This window comes from Capsella rubella, unplaced genomic scaffold (assembly GCF_000375325.1).
Source record: "Capsella rubella cultivar Monte Gargano unplaced genomic scaffold, Caprub1_0 scaffold_1, whole genome shotgun sequence".
Taxonomy (NCBI): domain Eukaryota; kingdom Viridiplantae; phylum Streptophyta; class Magnoliopsida; order Brassicales; family Brassicaceae; genus Capsella; species Capsella rubella.
In genome coordinates, this window is record NW_006238923.1 from 11,104,953 (window position 1) to 11,123,062 (window position 18,110).

The 18,110-nt window shown below is 39.5% G+C and overlaps 8 protein-coding genes across 12 annotated transcripts in view; 1 reads left to right on the forward strand and 7 right to left on the reverse strand.

The window, feature by feature from the left end:
• LOC17899376 (formin-like protein 14) overlaps positions 1-2,785 on the reverse strand; it is a 6,544-nt gene extending 3,759 nt beyond the window's left edge. Inside the window, 6 exon segments of the mRNA XM_006304843.2 lie at positions 1-264; positions 266-891; positions 1,092-1,313; positions 1,404-2,107; positions 2,223-2,342; positions 2,669-2,785. Of these exon segments, the coding sequence (XP_006304905.2) occupies positions 1-264; positions 266-891; positions 1,092-1,313; positions 1,404-2,107; positions 2,223-2,295 (1,889 nt within the window). The 5' untranslated portion in view covers positions 2,296-2,342; positions 2,669-2,785.
• Positions 2,786-3,709: 924 nt separating this feature from the next.
• On the reverse strand, positions 3,710-5,156 carry LOC17897814 (acyl-CoA-binding protein). Its single transcript, XM_006303131.2, has 4 exons — positions 5,044-5,156; positions 4,344-4,461; positions 4,144-4,206; positions 3,710-3,992 (listed from the first exon to the last, which is right to left on the reverse strand). Exons 1-4 carry the CDS (start codon positions 5,053-5,055, stop codon positions 3,916-3,918), a joined length of 270 nt encoding a protein of 89 aa, XP_006303193.1. The 5' UTR covers positions 5,056-5,156; the 3' UTR covers positions 3,710-3,915.
• A 561-nt stretch (positions 5,157-5,717) lies between these two features.
• Positions 5,718-6,263, forward strand: LOC111828703 (uncharacterized protein At4g04775-like). Its single transcript, XM_023777257.1, has 2 exons — positions 5,718-5,897; positions 6,003-6,263. The coding sequence occupies exons 1-2, from the start codon at positions 5,718-5,720 to the stop codon at positions 6,261-6,263; spliced, it is 441 nt and encodes a 146-aa protein (XP_023633025.1).
• A 2,336-nt stretch (positions 6,264-8,599) lies between these two features.
• LOC111828706 lies at positions 8,600-8,992 on the reverse strand. Its single transcript, XM_023777260.1, has one exon. It carries the CDS (start codon positions 8,990-8,992, stop codon positions 8,600-8,602), a length of 393 nt encoding a protein of 130 aa, XP_023633028.1.
• Positions 8,993-9,622: 630 nt separating this feature from the next.
• Positions 9,623-11,437, reverse strand: LOC17898382 (FRIGIDA-like protein 2). The gene has a single exon (XM_006303138.2). It carries the CDS (start codon positions 11,374-11,376, stop codon positions 9,934-9,936), a length of 1,443 nt encoding a protein of 480 aa, XP_006303200.1. The 5' UTR covers positions 11,377-11,437; the 3' UTR covers positions 9,623-9,933.
• A 113-nt stretch (positions 11,438-11,550) lies between these two features.
• LOC17898388 (probable ribosomal protein S11, mitochondrial) lies at positions 11,551-13,263 on the reverse strand. The gene is made up of 2 exons (XM_006305350.2): positions 13,071-13,263; positions 11,551-12,574 (listed from the first exon to the last, which is right to left on the reverse strand). The coding sequence occupies exons 1-2, from the start codon at positions 13,180-13,182 to the stop codon at positions 11,745-11,747; spliced, it is 942 nt and encodes a 313-aa protein (XP_006305412.1). The 5' UTR covers positions 13,183-13,263; the 3' UTR covers positions 11,551-11,744.
• A 98-nt stretch (positions 13,264-13,361) lies between these two features.
• LOC17900466 (probable polyamine transporter At1g31820) lies at positions 13,362-15,187 on the reverse strand. 2 transcript variants are annotated; one of them, XM_006307319.2, is made up of 2 exons: positions 15,101-15,187; positions 13,362-14,995 (listed from the first exon to the last, which is right to left on the reverse strand). In XM_006307319.2, the coding sequence occupies exon 2, from the start codon at positions 14,975-14,977 to the stop codon at positions 13,535-13,537; it is 1,443 nt and encodes a 480-aa protein (XP_006307381.1). In that variant the 5' UTR covers positions 14,978-14,995; positions 15,101-15,187; the 3' UTR covers positions 13,362-13,534. The 2 variants fall into 2 exon arrangements, with proteins under 2 accessions (XP_006307381.1, XP_023646006.1); XM_023790238.1 differs by having other exon boundaries at positions 13,362-14,992; positions 15,101-15,114.
• Positions 15,188-15,440: 253 nt separating this feature from the next.
• Positions 15,441-17,730, reverse strand: LOC17900478 (probable polyamine transporter At1g31830). 4 transcript variants are annotated; one of them, XM_023790068.1, is made up of 2 exons: positions 17,465-17,730; positions 15,441-17,251 (listed from the first exon to the last, which is right to left on the reverse strand). In XM_023790068.1, exon 2 carries the CDS (start codon positions 17,186-17,188, stop codon positions 15,701-15,703), a length of 1,488 nt encoding a protein of 495 aa, XP_023645836.1. In that variant the 5' UTR covers positions 17,189-17,251; positions 17,465-17,730; the 3' UTR covers positions 15,441-15,700. The 4 variants fall into 4 exon arrangements, with proteins under 4 accessions (XP_023645836.1, XP_023645837.1, XP_006307388.1 ...); XM_023790069.1 differs by having other exon boundaries at positions 17,438-17,730; XM_006307326.2 differs by having other exon boundaries at positions 15,441-17,182; positions 17,465-17,729.
• Between the last annotated feature and the right edge of the window lie 380 nt (positions 17,731-18,110).

Here is an 18,110-nt window from a genome sequence, read left to right on the forward strand (position 1 = left end):
CCTGTGCTCTCAAACGTAGGTGGCGGTGGTGGTGGTGGTGGTGGAGCTGAGGATGGAGGAATGCTTCTTGAAAAAGGTGGTGGAGGAGGAGGAGGAGGTGGTGGTGGTGGCGGTGGTTGAGCTGAGGGTGGAGGAATGATTCTAGAAGGTGGCGGCGGAGGAGGTGGTGGTGGAGGGGTTTTGTTGATAGGCGGATGTATTGTTGTCAAGGGATCTCTACTGCCGAAACTAGGGAGAGGTGGCGGCGGGGGTGGGGTGGGGCTGGGGTGAAAATGAGGCTGTGTTCGTAAAAGAAGGGGACGGAGGTGGCGGTGGGGGTGGGGGCTGGGGTGAAAATGAGGCTGTGCTCGTAAACGAAGGGGGAGGAGGTGGCGGTGGAGGTGGAGGCACAAGTGTGACATGAGCAACCGAAGACGGCGGATCTGATGGAAGAGTTGGGTGGACACTGTCTTCCGCTGGAACTTCTTGCTGTTGGTGATGAGAGAATTCATGAGGCTCCTCTAATGATTCAGGAGCAACAGATAAAGGAATGTCGTCTGTCTCATCATTATCAAAAGGTATACGAATGTGAGGTCTCTGAATAGCATCAAAGCCTTCATCTGAACTATCAGCGGCACTAGATGTGTTTGTCTCTTCCTCAGAGTCAGGAGAATTAAAATAAAAACTCCCTTTCTGCCGAAATCTTGTAAACTCTTTTGCATCATTTATGGCAGCAAGTTGTTTCAGTAACCACAAAGCAGCATCATCTCCATTCTCAGCCAAATCCACACCGCTAAAAAGTTCTTGAACTCTAGAAAAGGCTTCAATGGGCAATCCACCAGTCTCATCACCATTTACTATCGGTGTTGGAACTTTCTGAGGGGCCGCATTCTCAACTTCTCCAAACAAGACCTGATGCATAAGAATGGAGTCATAGTCATAACAAGCACATGTATAACTTAGCATGACTATTATCATTTTTTTGTGTTTTCGTTAGCCATCTAAGGTTAGTCATTTTTTTTGTTTCGTTTCTCGTTTCTGCACCCATATTTTCTCATATACAACAAACTTACATTCATATAAATCAGATGAGATGGATAAAAGGTACATACCTCTGCTCGAAACCCTTTTGGGTAATGATCCTTGGCCTCCCAGAGAATATCCAAGTTGTCAGAGTTCAACATTAGTATGTTGGACCTGATAAATGCAGTATTAAACATCACACGAAACATCATAACTTCTCGTTCTGGATCTAAATCCATATGCACACACTCCAGTACAACATCTCCTTGAACCCAGCACTGGATGTCAATTTTGATTACGTCACATTCTGCCTGCAGTCATATGGTACAGGTTTACGTTACTCAGAAGAGTGATACTTTATAGAAGGTGTCAAAGAAATCATAAAGTAATAACATACTCACCTGTCGGTAATGGCGAAGGGGTTTTTTCTTATCGGTCATAGAATACACCATTTCCGTGGAAAGACCAGAAGTGCTACTATAATTTCTTCCAAAAATACGTATAACTGGTCTGCAGCCATGTTGAGAGTCAAAGTTTGGAATCGCTCGAATAATCACGCAATCTAAGGAAAGAGCTCTTTCAGGAGGTGGCCACTCAGGATTTATGTTTCTCCTCGCTACATATTGAAGATAGCGAAGTTGAGAAGGAAACGGATTTAACGGCGAGAGCAGCTGCAAAAGACCCTTGGGAGCCTCTCGATGCACAATCTCAAGAGTCCTGCGCTCTCCGCTGTGAACTTTCCTGAAAATCAGAAAACTAGCTAGAATGAAAGCTAAAAGTGGCCAGCCTCCTCTCTCGCAGTGAAGAAGAATCACATCCTGACGGTTCCCACGAGCAAGCCAACTCTCACAGACACGTAGAAAATGTTGAATCAACGATAAAGGAAGCAAAGGGCAGCCTTCATACTGCCTGGGGTACTCAAGGACGGTAACATCATATTCACAGAGAGTTTCAGCAAACACGCTCTTTTTCTCCCCTTCTCGGAAATTAAATGCTAAAAGGGATGATTCCGGGAATTCTTCGTGTAAATCGTTGATGACTTCATGCAGGAAGATTTGATACAAACCATCCTCCAACACCTCCGTGCAAAAACATGAATCAAAAACTGTCCATTTACACACAAATTGACTCTTAGATGTTAAAAATCCCAAAAAAAAAAAAAAAACTAAACTGTATTTTCTAATAGTTTCATTCATGATTAAGAAAGGAATAGTAATTACCATAAACTCTATCAGCAAATTCAAGCAACCCATCTGGTGGTCTCTTGTAAAAGAACCTACTTAATAGAGACATTTCGGCAAATCGCAAGATACTTGTGCTTCGATCAAATTAGCTCGAACCTGAGGAAAAAAAATATAATCAGCTCATTCGTAGCTACGAGTAATCAAATCACCATCGAAAGCAAAATGCACAGAGAAAACAAACTCCTAAATTACTTAGTCGATTCTTGAGGTTTATCAAAGTCAAAAGCTAATCGAATCAACCAAAAATGGGCAAAATCCCCTAAAATTAGAATCAAATTGGAGATTAATCAAACACGAGCTTCAAATACGGATGGTTTTGAGGATATATGCAAGCACTGGAACTGCATAGAACCCTCCGAAATTAGGGTTTATAAGAGCAGAAGAAGACGAGGAAGAAGAAGATGGTGATAACGATGACTTACCTTATTACAATAAGAGAGAGTAAGGCAAATTTGCATTACCCGATGCAGCTGAAGCGGCGAAGACGGCGGTATAGCGGCGGAAAAGCTCCGGTGGAGAACACAAAGGGATGAAAATCGGGGAACGTTTGGTTTTTTCAAATTTTGAAAAAAAAGAAAAAATGTTTAGGAGACAAGATAAAACCATACGGATCGCTTTTTCGGTTTATTTAAAAAATTTCTCAGTTCTTTCATATTATTTAATGTTTCTTTCTATAAATTTGACATCTTTATTAATGTAACTGATCAATCCCATAATATTCAAATGTAATTAATAAGTTTTCTTAGTTATTTTGTTGAAATAGAATTATGATAATATCACTATAACATATACCATACCATAATAATATTTCCCAAGTCTTACAATTTTAGTAATATTATTTTTATTTTTTATTCTCTGATCAACTCATTAAATAACACATCTCATAATTTAAAAATTGTTAACCACGACAAACGGCTCTAATTGTATATTATTGTTAAAAAATTTTCTCTTCTTCTTTTGTAACAACGGTTTTAAAATTTGATTTGTGATGTAGAGCACACTAACATAAACCATTAGACTAAATATTAACATGCTCAATATACAATTAATTTCTATAAATGTTCCACAATATTAATTTTTTGAATTTAGGTATATTAGTTAAGAAAAACTATCACTGAAAATTGGTTAATAATCTACAATCAATAAAATTATCACTAACTATGATTTACTACTTAATCTTTAACAAAAAAGTTATTTACAACTTAAACAAGTTTATTGATTTTTTCATCTTTCAAATCATATCCCTCTAATTTGTAGCTATTCGTATTCGGACACTTTAAAACAAAACGTCTATTTATTTACGATTTTGACATTAAAATTCTAACCACATACTCCAGGTTGATTTTGTATGTACTTTGATAAGCTTCATCTTCAATTCGACAAGATCATATCACACGGACGGACCAAACACATAACATATGGTTTTAATATGCATCATTATTATATCGTTATATGCATCATGATTATATCGTTAAGACAATTATATATCAAGCATTGTTAAAAGAGATCAAGCCAGAGGGTTTTATACCAAGACGAAGGTTACAACAAAGTAGAGGAGATTTATAAAATGATAGAAACAACACGAGAGCAAGAACAAGTCTTATGCTATGTTATTTGAAGCTTGAAGATAAAACAACTGCAGGAAAGACAGATTGGATGAAATCACATATCAAGTTGAAGCAGCTGCTTCCATGAGTTGCTTGACCTTAGTGATATAGTCACTCATGGCATCGTCCGTTGATTTGGCTGACATCAAAAACAAAAAACAAAAACAAGACAACGACAGGTCAAACTCGGTTTTCCGAATATTTGTTAGAACTTAGAGACAATGAATCACAGATTACAATTGGTTACATAAGAGGTGTTTTAAAGAAGTTCTATAAATTTGACTTGTTACCTTCAACGTCCTTCCAAGCATCCCACTTGGCTCTTTCCTTCATATTGAACATTCCAGGACGACCTTTTGAACCAAACACAAAAGAAAGAAACTGTTATTTAACATAGCAAAAAGTTGAAACCAAGAAAGCAAAAACCGCAGGATCTGAGCATAAAAGCTTCTTTAAGGAGAAAACATATAAAAGAGAGTGAGATATTAACTGGTGGTGACTGGCCCGACTGTGGCTTGCTTGTAGAGAGCGTAGAGGATGAGCAAGTCTTCGTTAGACGGGCTCGTGGTGAGAGTCTTCACTTTCGCAGCGTGCTCCTCGAAATCCTCCTGCAGCAGATATATTATAAATCAACAAATCAGGGAGAAAGAATCTTAATTGCCTAAAACACCATCAAACATATATACTCCTACTCACTGGGATGAAACAATAAAGTGCAAAAGAGAGAGACCTCAAATCAAACTCAAACACTAAATACACAAAAACCAAACCTAACTCAGATTCAAATCTTTATTACCACCTCTCTCTACAACACAATGTTTGAAAAATCAGTTATAAGAACAGAACTTGGATAAGATCATACGGTACAGAGAGAGAGAAAAAAATAAAAACCGTGATCAGTAACACTGATGATTCAATTCAATAAAATGATCACACTTGAACCTTCAATTTTGCAATTGATTAGCTTTTTAGTTTATCATAAAACTCTGTTCCTAATCTTCAACCGACATAAGAACATAAACTGGAGAAAAGAACTTGCACAGCCCAATCTGGGATCGAACTAGTCTACTACACTAACACAGAAACATCTATTTCAGAATTACGAAAACACGAGAAAGACAAAAACAAAAAACTAGATCCGAGAATAAACCAAAAACCCAGAGATCGGTTTGGTATGGATCTGAACGTACCTTCAAACCCATGATGAAAATAGTAGACGTATGTAGTTTTGAGATAGGTAGGAGGAGGAGGAATAAAATCAGCGTAAATGAGACGGAGAAGACGAGGACGACGCGTCAAATATATATATAAGAGGGAGATCTCTCTATCTCCAAGGCCCATCATCATACATATTATTTTGATATTTTCTTTAAAATGAAATAAATCTTCAAAGAGATATATACTATACACGTGGATCCACTCCCCTCGTTGATTGGTTTAGTCCCATCAATGTTGGTACAACTGTACAAGAAAGAACATGGTTCTGTTTTTTTCGGATTGACGACCTATTTCCCCCCGAGAAGTATTGCATCGTATCAGAACAACACAAAACTTCACTCTCGTACTTAACCTCCCATAATTCATACTTTTATTGCTAAATCTCCCCGAATCGAAAGTTCCATCTCTATTTCTCCAATCGCGTGGGTTTACATGGTTTTCGAACCAAACCCGACAGAAAACCATTGAAACACGGTTTGCAATCAATTTAAAACCCGAATAATAATCCAGTCCGACCCGAAAACAACCAACCACCTTATAATTGTTTAGTCGTTTAACGGATCTAAAATCCCCAAATTTCAAACTGAAGAACCCTAAATTTTAAATTTTCCAGAATCGAAAATCCAGAAATTGACCTCTGAAAATCATGAGTTTGGTCTCAGGAGCTTCGAATTCTTCATCTAATGTGCGAGGTAGAGGAAGGACGTATGTCTTTGGCGTGCCTAAGAAATGTTGGTGTGGAGAAGAAATTGTGGCCAAAAACTCTCACTCCGACGCGAATCCGTGTCGAAGATATGTTCGTTGTGGATATGCATATGGAAAGAAGGTAATGCTGGTTCTTCTCATTGCTTCTGGATTTGTATGATTGAGATGCTAATTTTGGTTCTCATTGCTTCTAATTACGGTTCTCATTGCTTCTAATTTTTGTTAGCTTGAGAATGATAATCATGTCTTTAAGTGGGTGGATGAGGCACTCTTGGATGAGGTTGAGGCAATGAAGCAGCAGATTGGTATGATTGAGAAGAATGTGATGGTGAAGCTTGAGAATAAGATGGTTATGGAGGTTGAGAAAGAGTTATGTGAGAAGGTTGAAGATGTGAAGTCACTAATGCAAGCAAGGATGAATAAGATGCTAATTGGGATAGTGTTTGGTTGTATGATCATGATTGCTATCGTTAAGCTAATTGGATGAGTTATCAAGGATGATCGTGTTTTTTATGTTGGTAATGCTTGTTTGTTTTGTCTTGGTAATGCTTGGTAATGGTGGTTTATGTAATGGATAATGGTTGGTAATGCTTGGTAATTGTTGTTTATTTGTAATGGATTATGATTGTCTTTGTTAGTTGGTAATAGATTATGAGATTATGAATGTTTTTGTTTGTTGGTAATGGATTGTGTTTAAAGACTAAATCGATTGTAAAAGAGAAATGACATTAGTTAATTAAGTTTTCTAAAACCAGACATCAAGGTTTCAAAAAAGAGAACATTAGTTAAGTTTTGCAGAACCATAAGACCATCCTAAACAGGTTTGAATACACAATAAGACCATACACAAAAACAGACAAGTCTTCATTGTGCTTCTCCTTCGATCCAATACCACTCCTCTTGCTACTTATGTCCCACACTTCAGTTCTCCTGTGTCAAGCAAGGTTGAGAAGGTTGTGTAGACACTTCACCTTGTGTAGAAACTTGACCTTGAGTTCCCTGCACTCACAGAACACATTGAAAAAAACATAAATCAGAAACATTGCAAAACTGTAAAATCAGAGGACGTTAGAGAATCAAGTACCTGTGTAGCATTGTTCTTCTTCCTATGAAACCTGCAGTTGTGGTCTGCTGCTCCACACATCCCACAGTGCATGATTCTCTTCTTTTGTTTTGGTTGCTTCTTGGTTGGAGACTCATTAACTCCTTTCTTCCTCTTCTTGTCTGCCTTGGTCAGCTTACTGTCATCACTAGGAGGAGCATACACCATGTCAGATTGAGTTGCAGGCCAGAATCGTGGACCTATTTGAGGAATCAGCCCTTCTTTGTAGTTGAGCTGCCATTTAGAAGTTCTGAACCATTGACAAACGTAGTTTTCAGCCTGTAGAGTCTTCTTTAGTATAACCCCATATGCATGCTCACAAGGGATTCCACAGATCTGAAACTTCCTACATGTGCAAGTCATTGTCCTCAAACAAACTCTATGCTTATCATAATCCAAGTGAACTTCATACATGCCGTTTGTGCTGCTGCTCACAATGCACTCAGAAGCTTTCTTATGCTCTTTAGCAAGAAACCTAGCCACATAAGGTGTACAAAGGCCTGAAACATAAATGAAACCAAACATTACAAGTTATACACGACAGTTAAAGACATACTAAAATTAAGTGATTTGCAAGAACTAACCTTTGTGATCATGAGAAGTGGCTGACCTCTTGGCGATTCTAACCATTGCAAGCCTTCTTACCATCTCTAGCATCGCCACAAAAGGCTTCTCTCTGGCCTTGTTTATTGTGTTGTTGAAAGATTCTGTGGAGTTGTTTTCCACATCCTCACAGTAATTGCCAACCTTGTGAAAGGCCCTGCACCATGTCTTGTGTTTTGTCTTTAGGACATCCTCATGCACCTTTGAATCATAAGCATGAATCCTCTCTAATCTCTCCTCATACTGTGTTGTGTTGTAGCTCCATGCCAAGTCCCATAAGAGTTTCTTCATCTGTTTTTTGTTGGGGTGATTCTTTTTTAGGTTTCCATAAATGTGCCTAACACATTTACGATGCTCCACATTTGGTAACTCTAACTCAACAGCCTTAATCAACCCCTGAAACATAGAATACCAAAACCAAAACTCATGTCAATAACGATACATATACGATTCAACACCATGATGAAAACAGTTAGAGAAGGTACCTTTTGACGGTCAGAAACCATGATGAAACAATCTCCATCTCCTAAGCCAAGATCAATCTTCAATCTCCTCACAAACCATTGCCAATTGTCAGTGTTTTCAACCTGCACAACACTCCAAGCTATTGGATAGATGGCATTGTCTGCATCCCTTCCTAATGCCACCAAAAACTGACCCTTGATCTTGGACTTCAAAAAGCAACCATCCACTCCAATTAGTGGCCTACAACTGGCTTTCCAAGTTCTTCTTAACACGTCAAAGCATACGTAGAAGCGGTTAAAAATGTCTTGACCAGCTTCATTCCTAATTGTGTCAACCTCCACAATAGACCCTTCATTTGCTTCCAATATCTCAGCTGCATAATCTCTTAGACGTGCAAACTGAGTGTCATACTCCAACTCAATCCAAGCCAATGCCTTTCTCCTAGCAGCTTGACACTGAGGTCTAGTAGCTGAAATTTTCCACTTCTCCATTATAATCTGTTCCATCTTCAAAGGCATGTAATACTCAGGATCTTCTCTAATCTTGTCAAGAAACAGCCTTGCAATAACTGGCACCTTAAACATCTCACACTCTCCATTAGCAACACAGATATGCTTATTGTTGTAACGTGTAACCTTCCACATTGACTCGTTCTACAAGGATGCACAATACACTCTCCACTCGCATTTCCCCTTAGCACCTACACACCTAAACCCGAGTCTATCCCTATCATACCTGTATTGCTTCAAATTGTAGCATGTTAGCAATGCATAATCGGTGACACATTCCTTGAAAGCGATCCCATTGAAGAATTTTTGCCCTACGTACATCGTCCCATCTCCACGGCTTATGGGAGTCCCTCTTTCTTCACCACCACGTTGTGCTCCAGCCTCGTCGTCGCTATCCGGGTACACATCGTGAAGGATTGGCTCTACATCTTCAGTGAAATCCTGGGCAAGCTTCTCCACAAACGATTCATCACGATCCTCTGCTTCAGGATCGTATTCTTCAACAGGAGGGATGTCTTCGGGGATAAGTAGCGCCATCGATTCAATCGATTGAGGAGATGAGATGAAATGAGGAGAAGAAATCGATTGAAGAGATGAAATGAGGAGAATAAATCGATTCAATCGATTGAAAATCCAATTCTAGGGTTCGAGAGAGTTAGGGCAAAGGCAAAATCAATTTGGGGATTTTTGATTTTTGGGTTTATTTGATTAAGTTTTGTAATCGGGTTGGTTAAATTTTCTAATCGGGTCGATTTGGGTTTAATCCGGTCATTCGATTCGTTCTTCGGTTAATCAAAACAGTAAACCAATTTCTAACCACTTAAACCCAGAGTTTTGGAAAATTGGATGAGAACTTTGTTATCGGGGGAGAAATAGAGATGGAACTTTCGATTCGGGGAGATTTAGCAATAAAAGTATCAATTATGAGAGGTTAAGGACGAGAGTAAAGTTTTGTGTTGTTCTGATACGATACAATACTTCTCGGGGGGAAATAGGTCGTCAATCCGTTTTTTTCTCATCGAACATGGTTCCTTCTCCAATGCCTAAAGAGTAAAGCCTTAAAGGCATATCCTCTTTTTATTTTCTTTCTCTTTTACTCACAAGATCCTTATTGTTCAGTAATAACTTTTTCTTTCAACTCATTTATTTCAAAAAGAAATCAGATAATAAAGGGGGGAAATCTTGGATGATTACTGACCAAATCAAGAATTGGAGATGTAAGATCAATTCATAAAAGACCATTCATTCCTCCACAAGAAAACTAATCTAATAAACAAGTGGTGTGGCTCAGGTTAGATTATAACACTGTACAATCAAGGCAAAGATCAATTTTGCGACTATATAAGTGTTATCTATGTCGAACTTTGTGGAAGATGTTCAGCAAAGAACATCAATAGACATAAGAGTATAGATCTCTTCAACCAGAAATCCTCTCAGTATCGCTTGAGTTCGTGTAATAAATCTTACCAACGGAGATGCTACTGATGATAGTAAGGTGGGTGGTGGTATTGAGGTGGCAACCCATGTCCACCGTACCCAGTTTGATGCTCAAAGTAGACAGGTTGAGAAGCTGGACCTGGAACCGGAACCGAGCCAAATAGCGCCATTGGGTTGCCATATGGGACAGCAACACCAGGTCGCATTGAGCTCAACATACCATATGGGTTCACTTGCACACTGTGGCTAGGATTAGGCAAAATTGGCTGTTGTTGTTGCTGACTTAGATGTGGGACTGTCAAATTGTATGCTGTAGTTGCACCATTAGCAACTCGAGGACGCTTATTATCGACCTTTTGTTTTGCTTGTTGGGTATTAGTAGGTGGGGTGAACTTAGTGGCACGCCTCCTCTGAGCTTTCTGATCTTCCAACTCCTTAACGCAGTCTTCGAGTTTCTCTTCAACAAACTCGGATTCAAGGCTTTTCTCTTTGACAACCTTGATCACTGCTCTCAATGCACTTAGCTCTTTATCAGTCGCTTCGTTCTGTGCCTTGAGAGAGTAATTCCCTTCAGCGCAAACTCTCTTAGCAGCTTCTCTAGAGTTCTTCAAACTAGTTTTCAAAATCGGAACTGGTTGGAATTCATCAGTCATCTCATTCTCATAAATGAACTTGATAGCAACAAGTAATCTCCCAGTATGCAAAAACTTCTTAATCAGCTCTGCGATTTTTTTCCTATCTAAGCCAATCTTCCTACAGATCGTTGTTGCTTGTTTATACTTAGAGATCAAGAAAACGTAATCACAAAGCTCCGCATTACTAAACAGAGACCCCAATTCAAAAGCTGCAACCAAATGCAAAAACGCCAACGCTTCTGATGGTTTGTTACCTATATTAGATTTCCAATCATAAGCAAGAGTCCTAGCTCTTTCTCTCGAATCACTCGTAAGGTTCGCATTGATCTCTATCAAAGCTTCCAATAACAAAACAAAGATCCTTCTCAAATCGATGGCTCTCGCTGAAGAAGACAACGACGGGGAAGAGCAATGATAAGAACCTTCGATCGCGTCAAGAATCAAAGCTGATGGATTCTCGGAGCATCGAATCGCACCAGGAAGCTCTGGATTGATCGTTAACCGCTTCTTCGAATTATCAATCATGTACTTCACCAAACCTAATCCGTCGTTCTTCTCACAAATCTTTCTCAATTCCGGCCAAAGGACTTGTGTCTCCGTCGTATCCGCCGTTGAGGCTTCGATTTTATCGGAATTTGGATTAGGCGCGACTGATTGGAGGAGACGGAAGCGGTCCAACAGTGAAGACTGGAGAGAAGAAAAGTGAGAGTCAATCTCAGACCATGAGAGGTTAAAAGATGGTGAAAGAAGAGATCCGTGAGCTTGGAGTTCATCGAAAGCTTTCTTCAGTTTTTGCTTCTTCACGTCGATTTGGTTAATCGATGCGGCGATTGATTCCGGCTCCGTCATAATCGGAACCCTAGATTTCTATTGCTTCATCCGCGGCTGTATTGGTCTTTCAATCTCTCCCCCTCTCCCTGACGCCGAGAGAACAATTTATTTTCAAATATTAATAATTATATATGTGACAAAAGTTTTAAATCTAAACCAATTCAATTGGTTAAAACAGGAAAAAAAACCGGATCACGGTTAACCAAGTTAAGATTTATTAAACAAAAATCCCATTGGTTCAATAATCTCAACAATGTGGAAGAGAAAATACAGAACTCGGGTTCAAAGGAGAACATAACCAACAAAAGAGACAACATTGCAAAACAAAATGGTTTCTGTAGTGACCATAGAATAAACAAGAGGCAAGGACATGCGACGTTGCCTTTTCACACCCTACGTTTCCTTGGTAATCTGCAACCATTATGAGCTTTCCTAGTCGTGTCTTCGATGTACACTATCGGATTTTGATCAGACCTAGAGTTGGTGAATCCGTCTCTGAACGCAATAATGGCTTTCCTCTTCTTCCCGAAGTGAGTAAATCCATTGACTTTAACCACCACATTTTTAAGCCCCATTGCCTTAGCTCTTCTCCCAATGTTTTCAGCGGTTGCATCAGCTGTGTAATTAGTCATCTTCCTTCCACCTTTCAGATCGGGCAAACTTCCAGATGATGCTTTGCCTTTGACGTTTCCTTTGGAATCTGTAACCGTGACAAAAGTGTTGTTTCGCAACATCTTGATGTGGACGATGTCAGCGTTCATTTCAAGGTTTGGGCGATGGAAATGAGAGAATATCCCTGAGGTTCTCCGTCCTTCGTCTTCTATTACTTCTCTGACAAAGTCCAGGTCGCTTGACTTTCCTCCGCTCGGGGAGTTGTCCTTGAGAAGTGAAGATTGAGTGAAATTCTCGTAGCTTGATGCACTTGGAGCCGAGAATCCGCTTCCTCCCGTGTTTGCAAAACTTGGATTCGTCTGACTGAACTGATTAGGTAGGGTGTTTGGTAATCTTGATCTCAGTGAGTTTTTGAAGGTAGGAGGAGCATTAGGAGCCGAGAAACCGTTTGCTCCCCTGTTTAATAAGCCAGCTTTCATATCACTGAAAGTTCTCAAAGTCGGAGGATTAGGATCCGAAGAGGAACCGATTCTTCCCGCATTCGGAAAGGCACTGTTATTTTCAGAGTCTCCAGGAACTGGTCCTTGCTCTCTGAATCTCCCTCCTGTTCATGAAGAATCCATGAAACACAAATCATTCAATACAGATACATTTTAACCCCGCCCTGCATAACTATTCCAAGGTTTTCTTTAACTAAAAGACTAAAGCTGTTCCGAATATAAGTTTCTGGATTCAGAATTTGTAAATTTCTAGCTATCCATCAAAAATTCCAAACTATTGCCTAATTTCTCAATTCAGCAAATTGTTCAAGAGCCATAAGAAGCTGATCCTTAAGCTAAGTATAAGACATCGATTCAATTTTTGGCAACTCGAACGAATCCCCAAATCACGAAACATTACATTTTCATGGCGAATCACACTTAACTAACAGTGAAAGCCAAATCAAAAACTTCAAAAGACAAAGAAATGCATAAATCAGATAAGACCCCAGAAATTTTGTTCTCAATCCAATCATGAATCTGAGCCATAATAACTCAAAAGTAAAACAAAATTGGCGTCCTCGGATCGAAAGAGATTATAGAAAATGGAAAACAACGAACCAGAGAAGCCATCTGATTGAGACGAAAATCGACGAACCGCATTGATTCCACCATAGCCACGAATCAACGAAGGAAGTGAAGAAGCTCGAAGATGACGAGAAAGACCATTCATTTTTCTTCTCTCTACTCTCAAATTTTGGGGGTTTAGGGTTTTTTATTCAAACATTTACTCAGCACTTTCTTCGTCGTTCTCGATCACATGAAGCCGTAGATCTACAAAAATGACTTCAGTATTCCTTACCGGGCCTTTTCAATTACAATGGACCTCTCCCATCATAGGCCCATTACTTGGTTTACATCCCAAAACAAAACAAAAAATACAACATTTACACATCTTCTTGTGAAGTTGTGCTTAAAACAAAGAACAAAGAATTTTAACAAAATGTACCAATCAAGCAGAAGACAAATAAGACAATTGGTTTCGGCTAGATGATTCCAAGCTTTCTTACCTTTTGCAAATACTCCTAACGTAATAAAGATTCTTCAAATTTCAGATTCTCCTTGTGAAACTCTGCCAAATAAGAACTATCCGAGAATTTGATCCATCTCTTACGATCAATGTAGTTCAGAAAAGGTTTCATCAAGAAACCAATAGTAACCATCACAAAGCTCACAAGAGCCACTTTGAGAGTAGAGAGAACAACAACGGAACAGATCAGTACAAAGGGAGGAACACACATCAGAACCGAACCAACTGTTCCAACTGGAATCTTATACGGTCTCGATGCAGCAGGATACTTCATCCTCATCCTAACAAATGCTATAAACTCCAAAACCATTCCACCACAGTAGAGCAAATTCTCTGCAGCTACAATCTCCTGAAAGCTTAATCCAGACAATAGTAACACACCTGAAGCTGAAAACAGAATCCCTAACATAGGTGTCCCGTAACGAGACCTTTTCGCAAAGATCTCGGGAAGCATACCGAGTTCAGCCATTCCTAGAAGCTGAAACGAATCACTACTCATTTCGGCTAAAAACATTCCCATGTTTGATGTAGCTGCAGCCACTTGAACCCATAATCTCAACCATCCTCCACCAATGGCTTTAGCAACATCAGCTAAGTAACCATCTGTCCATAACTCGCGGTCCAACGGGATAGCCCCGGTTCCAGACAAAAGAGGGAGGAAGTTCGAAAGAGCTACAAAGATCACAGCGTAGGACAATGCCTTGGGAAGTGTTTGCTTCGGGTTAGCCACTTCACCGGCTAGTGTACTAACCGAGTCCCAGTAGTTAAGATTCCAGAAAAGAGTGTTTAGATACAAGTTCCAGTTGACATTTCCTAAATCCATCACAAGCCATCTCGACGGCTCCAGCTGCGGAATCGAAACCAGACTCATTACCGCAAACGGAAGCATAGAGAAAACTCCCATAAACACAGCAGTCCAGCCAACAATGGTTAGTCCTCTGTAGTTTAAGTAAGTAAGCAACAGAGTCAAGATCAAGATTGACGCAACTCTTGGCAATCCAGTAGCTAAAACCGGTATTGCGGATTTCAAATAGTCGAGGAACAGAACCGGATACAAAGCGTTATCGATAACCCCGCAAAGCCACTTCATCCAACCTACTTGAAACCCCCAAAAGGGTCCTAAAGCAGAGGAGACCCAAACCACAAAACCGCCATTTATTGGAAACATTGTACTCATCTCTGCAGTGATTAGTGCCTCAGGAATACACCAAATGAAAGGGAAGATGATAAACCCTAAAAGAGCTAATAATGGTCCTGCTGCATTCACACTACCTTCAGCACCAAAAGGACCTCCTGAGACTTCGTAGAATATGAGGAAAACGAGTGGTAACATCGAAACTTTCTGAATCGAATTGGTTGCTGCTTTAGGCAATGAAACATCATCATCGTTGTTAGCGAGATTAGCATAACCAAAGTTATCCATGTTATAGTCTCTCATGATGATGTTCCTTCCCTTCTGAATCAACAAAGAGACAAAGAAAAGAGCTTAAACAATCGGACAAATTCTTGAATCTTTGATACCAAAGTCTTAACATTTACAAAAAGTGAAGGAAGCACGAACCTTAAGAGAATCGAGAGTGTATCAAGATCTTCGTCGTCTGAAGATTAGCAAAGATTGAGATATGCTTAAAGAAGAAAACAAAACTCACCCATATCATTATAGTCCCATATCGTTATAGTTGTCACATCTTGAAAAATATTGAAAGAAATTGTGGTTCTCTGTTTTGAAATTGTCCATATCAAATGACATGTTCTAGATATTAATAAATTTATTTCAAGTTGAGCCAACAGAGACATTTGCGAATTTGCTTTCGTGAGAAAATTTTGTCAGACACTGATACTTGTCTTCGTTATGCTTTCTGGGGTTTTGTGTGAATTTACTTTTCTCTTTTTCCAAATCATTAGCGATGAAATCTTATCCAAAGAATTCAATTTTTCCTCAAACCTTGTTCCCCACAGATCGATACTGGCAAGGGAGATACAAACACATTTGCACAAGTTTATTAAAACCGTATTTAACGATAACCTAACTTTACCGGGAAAGAAAAAAAAACTACAACTTTAGAAGAAGCTGTGAGTAAACAGAGTACAGAGCTTTTTTTGTCAACGGATTCCAAGCTCTGTACTAAAACATAGATGGGGAAAAGACATCAGAACAGTGTTAACGTATCAGAGTTTCTTCGTATTCCCGAGTCTCCTGCTGAAGGTCCGGTAAGTCAGAACTGATGGAGAATTTGAGCCATTTCTTTCGATCCATATGGTTTAGCAAGGGATGCATTATGAAGCCTATGATTAGCATCACAAAGCTTACTGCAGCTACTTTTAGAGACGAGAGTGCTACAACGGCACAGATTAGTATGGTCGGAGGAACACACATGAGGACCGAACCTACAGTTCCGATTGGTATCTTGTAAGGTCTTGATGCAGCAGGGTGTTTCATTCTCATCCTAACAAAAGCTATAAATTCCAAGATCATACCAACGCAGTAGAGTAAGTTCTCTGCAGCTACAATCTCTTGAAAGCTTAGCCAAGACAAGAGTATAACGCCTGAAGCTGAAAACAGAATCCCTAGTAAAGGTGTCCCGTACCGTGACCTTTTGGCGAAGAACTCAGGAAGCATACCACGCTCAGCCATTCCGAGAAGCTGAAAAGAGTCACTACTCATCTCGGCTAGAAACATTCCCATGTTTGATGTGGCAGCAGCAGCTTGAACCCACCATCTCAACCATGCTCCACCGAGCGCTTTGGCCACATCAGAAAAATACCCATCTGTCCATTTCTCACGCTCTAATGGGATTGCCCCGGTTCCAGTCAAAAGAGGGAAGATGTAAGAACAAGCAACTAAGATCACACCATAATACAAAGCCTTTGGAAGCGTCTTGTTTGGGTTTTCCACTTCACCAGCTAGTGTGCTGATCGAATCCCAATAGTTCAGATTCCAGAAAAGTGTGTTTAGATACAAATTCCAGTTCACATTCCCTAAATCCATCACAAGCCATCTCGAAGGCTCCAGCTGTGGAATCGAAATCAAACCCATCACAGCAAACGGAAGGATTGAGAAAACCCCCATAAGCACAGCAGCCCAACCAACTATAGTTAGTCCCCTATAGTTAAGATACGTCAACAAAATAGTCAACACCAAGATGGCTGCAACTCTTGGCAAACCGCTACCTAAAGCCGGGATTCCAGACTTCAAATAATCAAGAAACAGAACAGGATACAACGCGTTATCGATAACACCACTTAGCCATTTCATCCAACCTTGCTGAAACCCCCAGAATGGTCCCAAAGCAGAAGAAACCCACACCACATAACCACCATTCTCTGGAAACATTGTGCCCATCTCAGCAGTGATCAAAGCCTCAGGAATACTCCAAATGAAAGGAAAGATCACAAACCCAAGAAGAGCTAACAAGGGTCCAGCTGCATTCACACTGTCTTCAACACCAAAAGGACCTCCTGAGACTTCATAGAAGATGAGGAAAACAAGTGGCAACATCGAGACTTTCCTAATCTTGTCGGCAGCTTTAGGTGATGAAGGAACCTCATCATCACCGACACGTGAGTAAGGAACGTCATTGTTGCTACTGTACTGTGTCATCTCAATAGACGCCGATTGATCCACAGTGATGATTCTCCGCTTCTGCATAACGTCATCCAGATTTTAAAGGGATTAGAACTCTCCACAACCCAATTAAGGATTTTTGATTATCTGCAACAACCTTTATTAGATTATACTCAAATTTGCTACAATTCTGAATCTAGGGTTCGTCATAATTGGGAAAGCATAAACAAAAGGAGACTTTTTTGTTTCTTTTCTCAGATGGGTAACACTAAAGTAACGATCTTTGAACTGGATCATTCATCAAAAACAGAGAACGATGAAGAAAGGCTAAACCTTTACGAGAAGTGAAGAAGCACGAACCGTGAGAGAATCGAGGGTCGTCTTGAGATCTCCGTCGTATGTTAGGTTAATGAAGCTTTGGAACGATCCAGCGGATGCTTGAAGAAGAAAACAAAACAAACCCCTTTTTGTCGAGTAAACCCAGGTTTTAACAGAATGAATTATAGTTTTATTTATATCGGAAAAAGAGAGATTTCTCCTCGTGTCATCGCAGTGGCTTTTAAAGATTCTTTAATCTTTGGGAGAAAATGTTTCTACAAATGGAGAAGACAAATGCGCGAGAGAGATCACAAAGAAAGATGGATCTGGATCCAGTATTTAACTACAAGTCTATAAAAAATCTCATTAAGAATCTTAATTAGTTACTAATAATTGATAAAAATTGAGAGACAAATGCTTTTTTTTTTCTTTTCACATTGATTCACCTAATATTATTTTTTATTAAAGTTCAATTTCAAACCTAACAACATATAGTAAATGACAATATATTATTTTTATTCATACCAATATTTTATTTATGATAAATACACATAATTTTGTAAAAATATTGGCAAAAAAAAAGTTATATTAGGCAAAAACATTTTGATATTAGGGTGTTTAAATGATGGGTCCATTGCATAAATTGGGCAGGGACAACACGTTTATAAAATCTATTTCATGTGTTCAA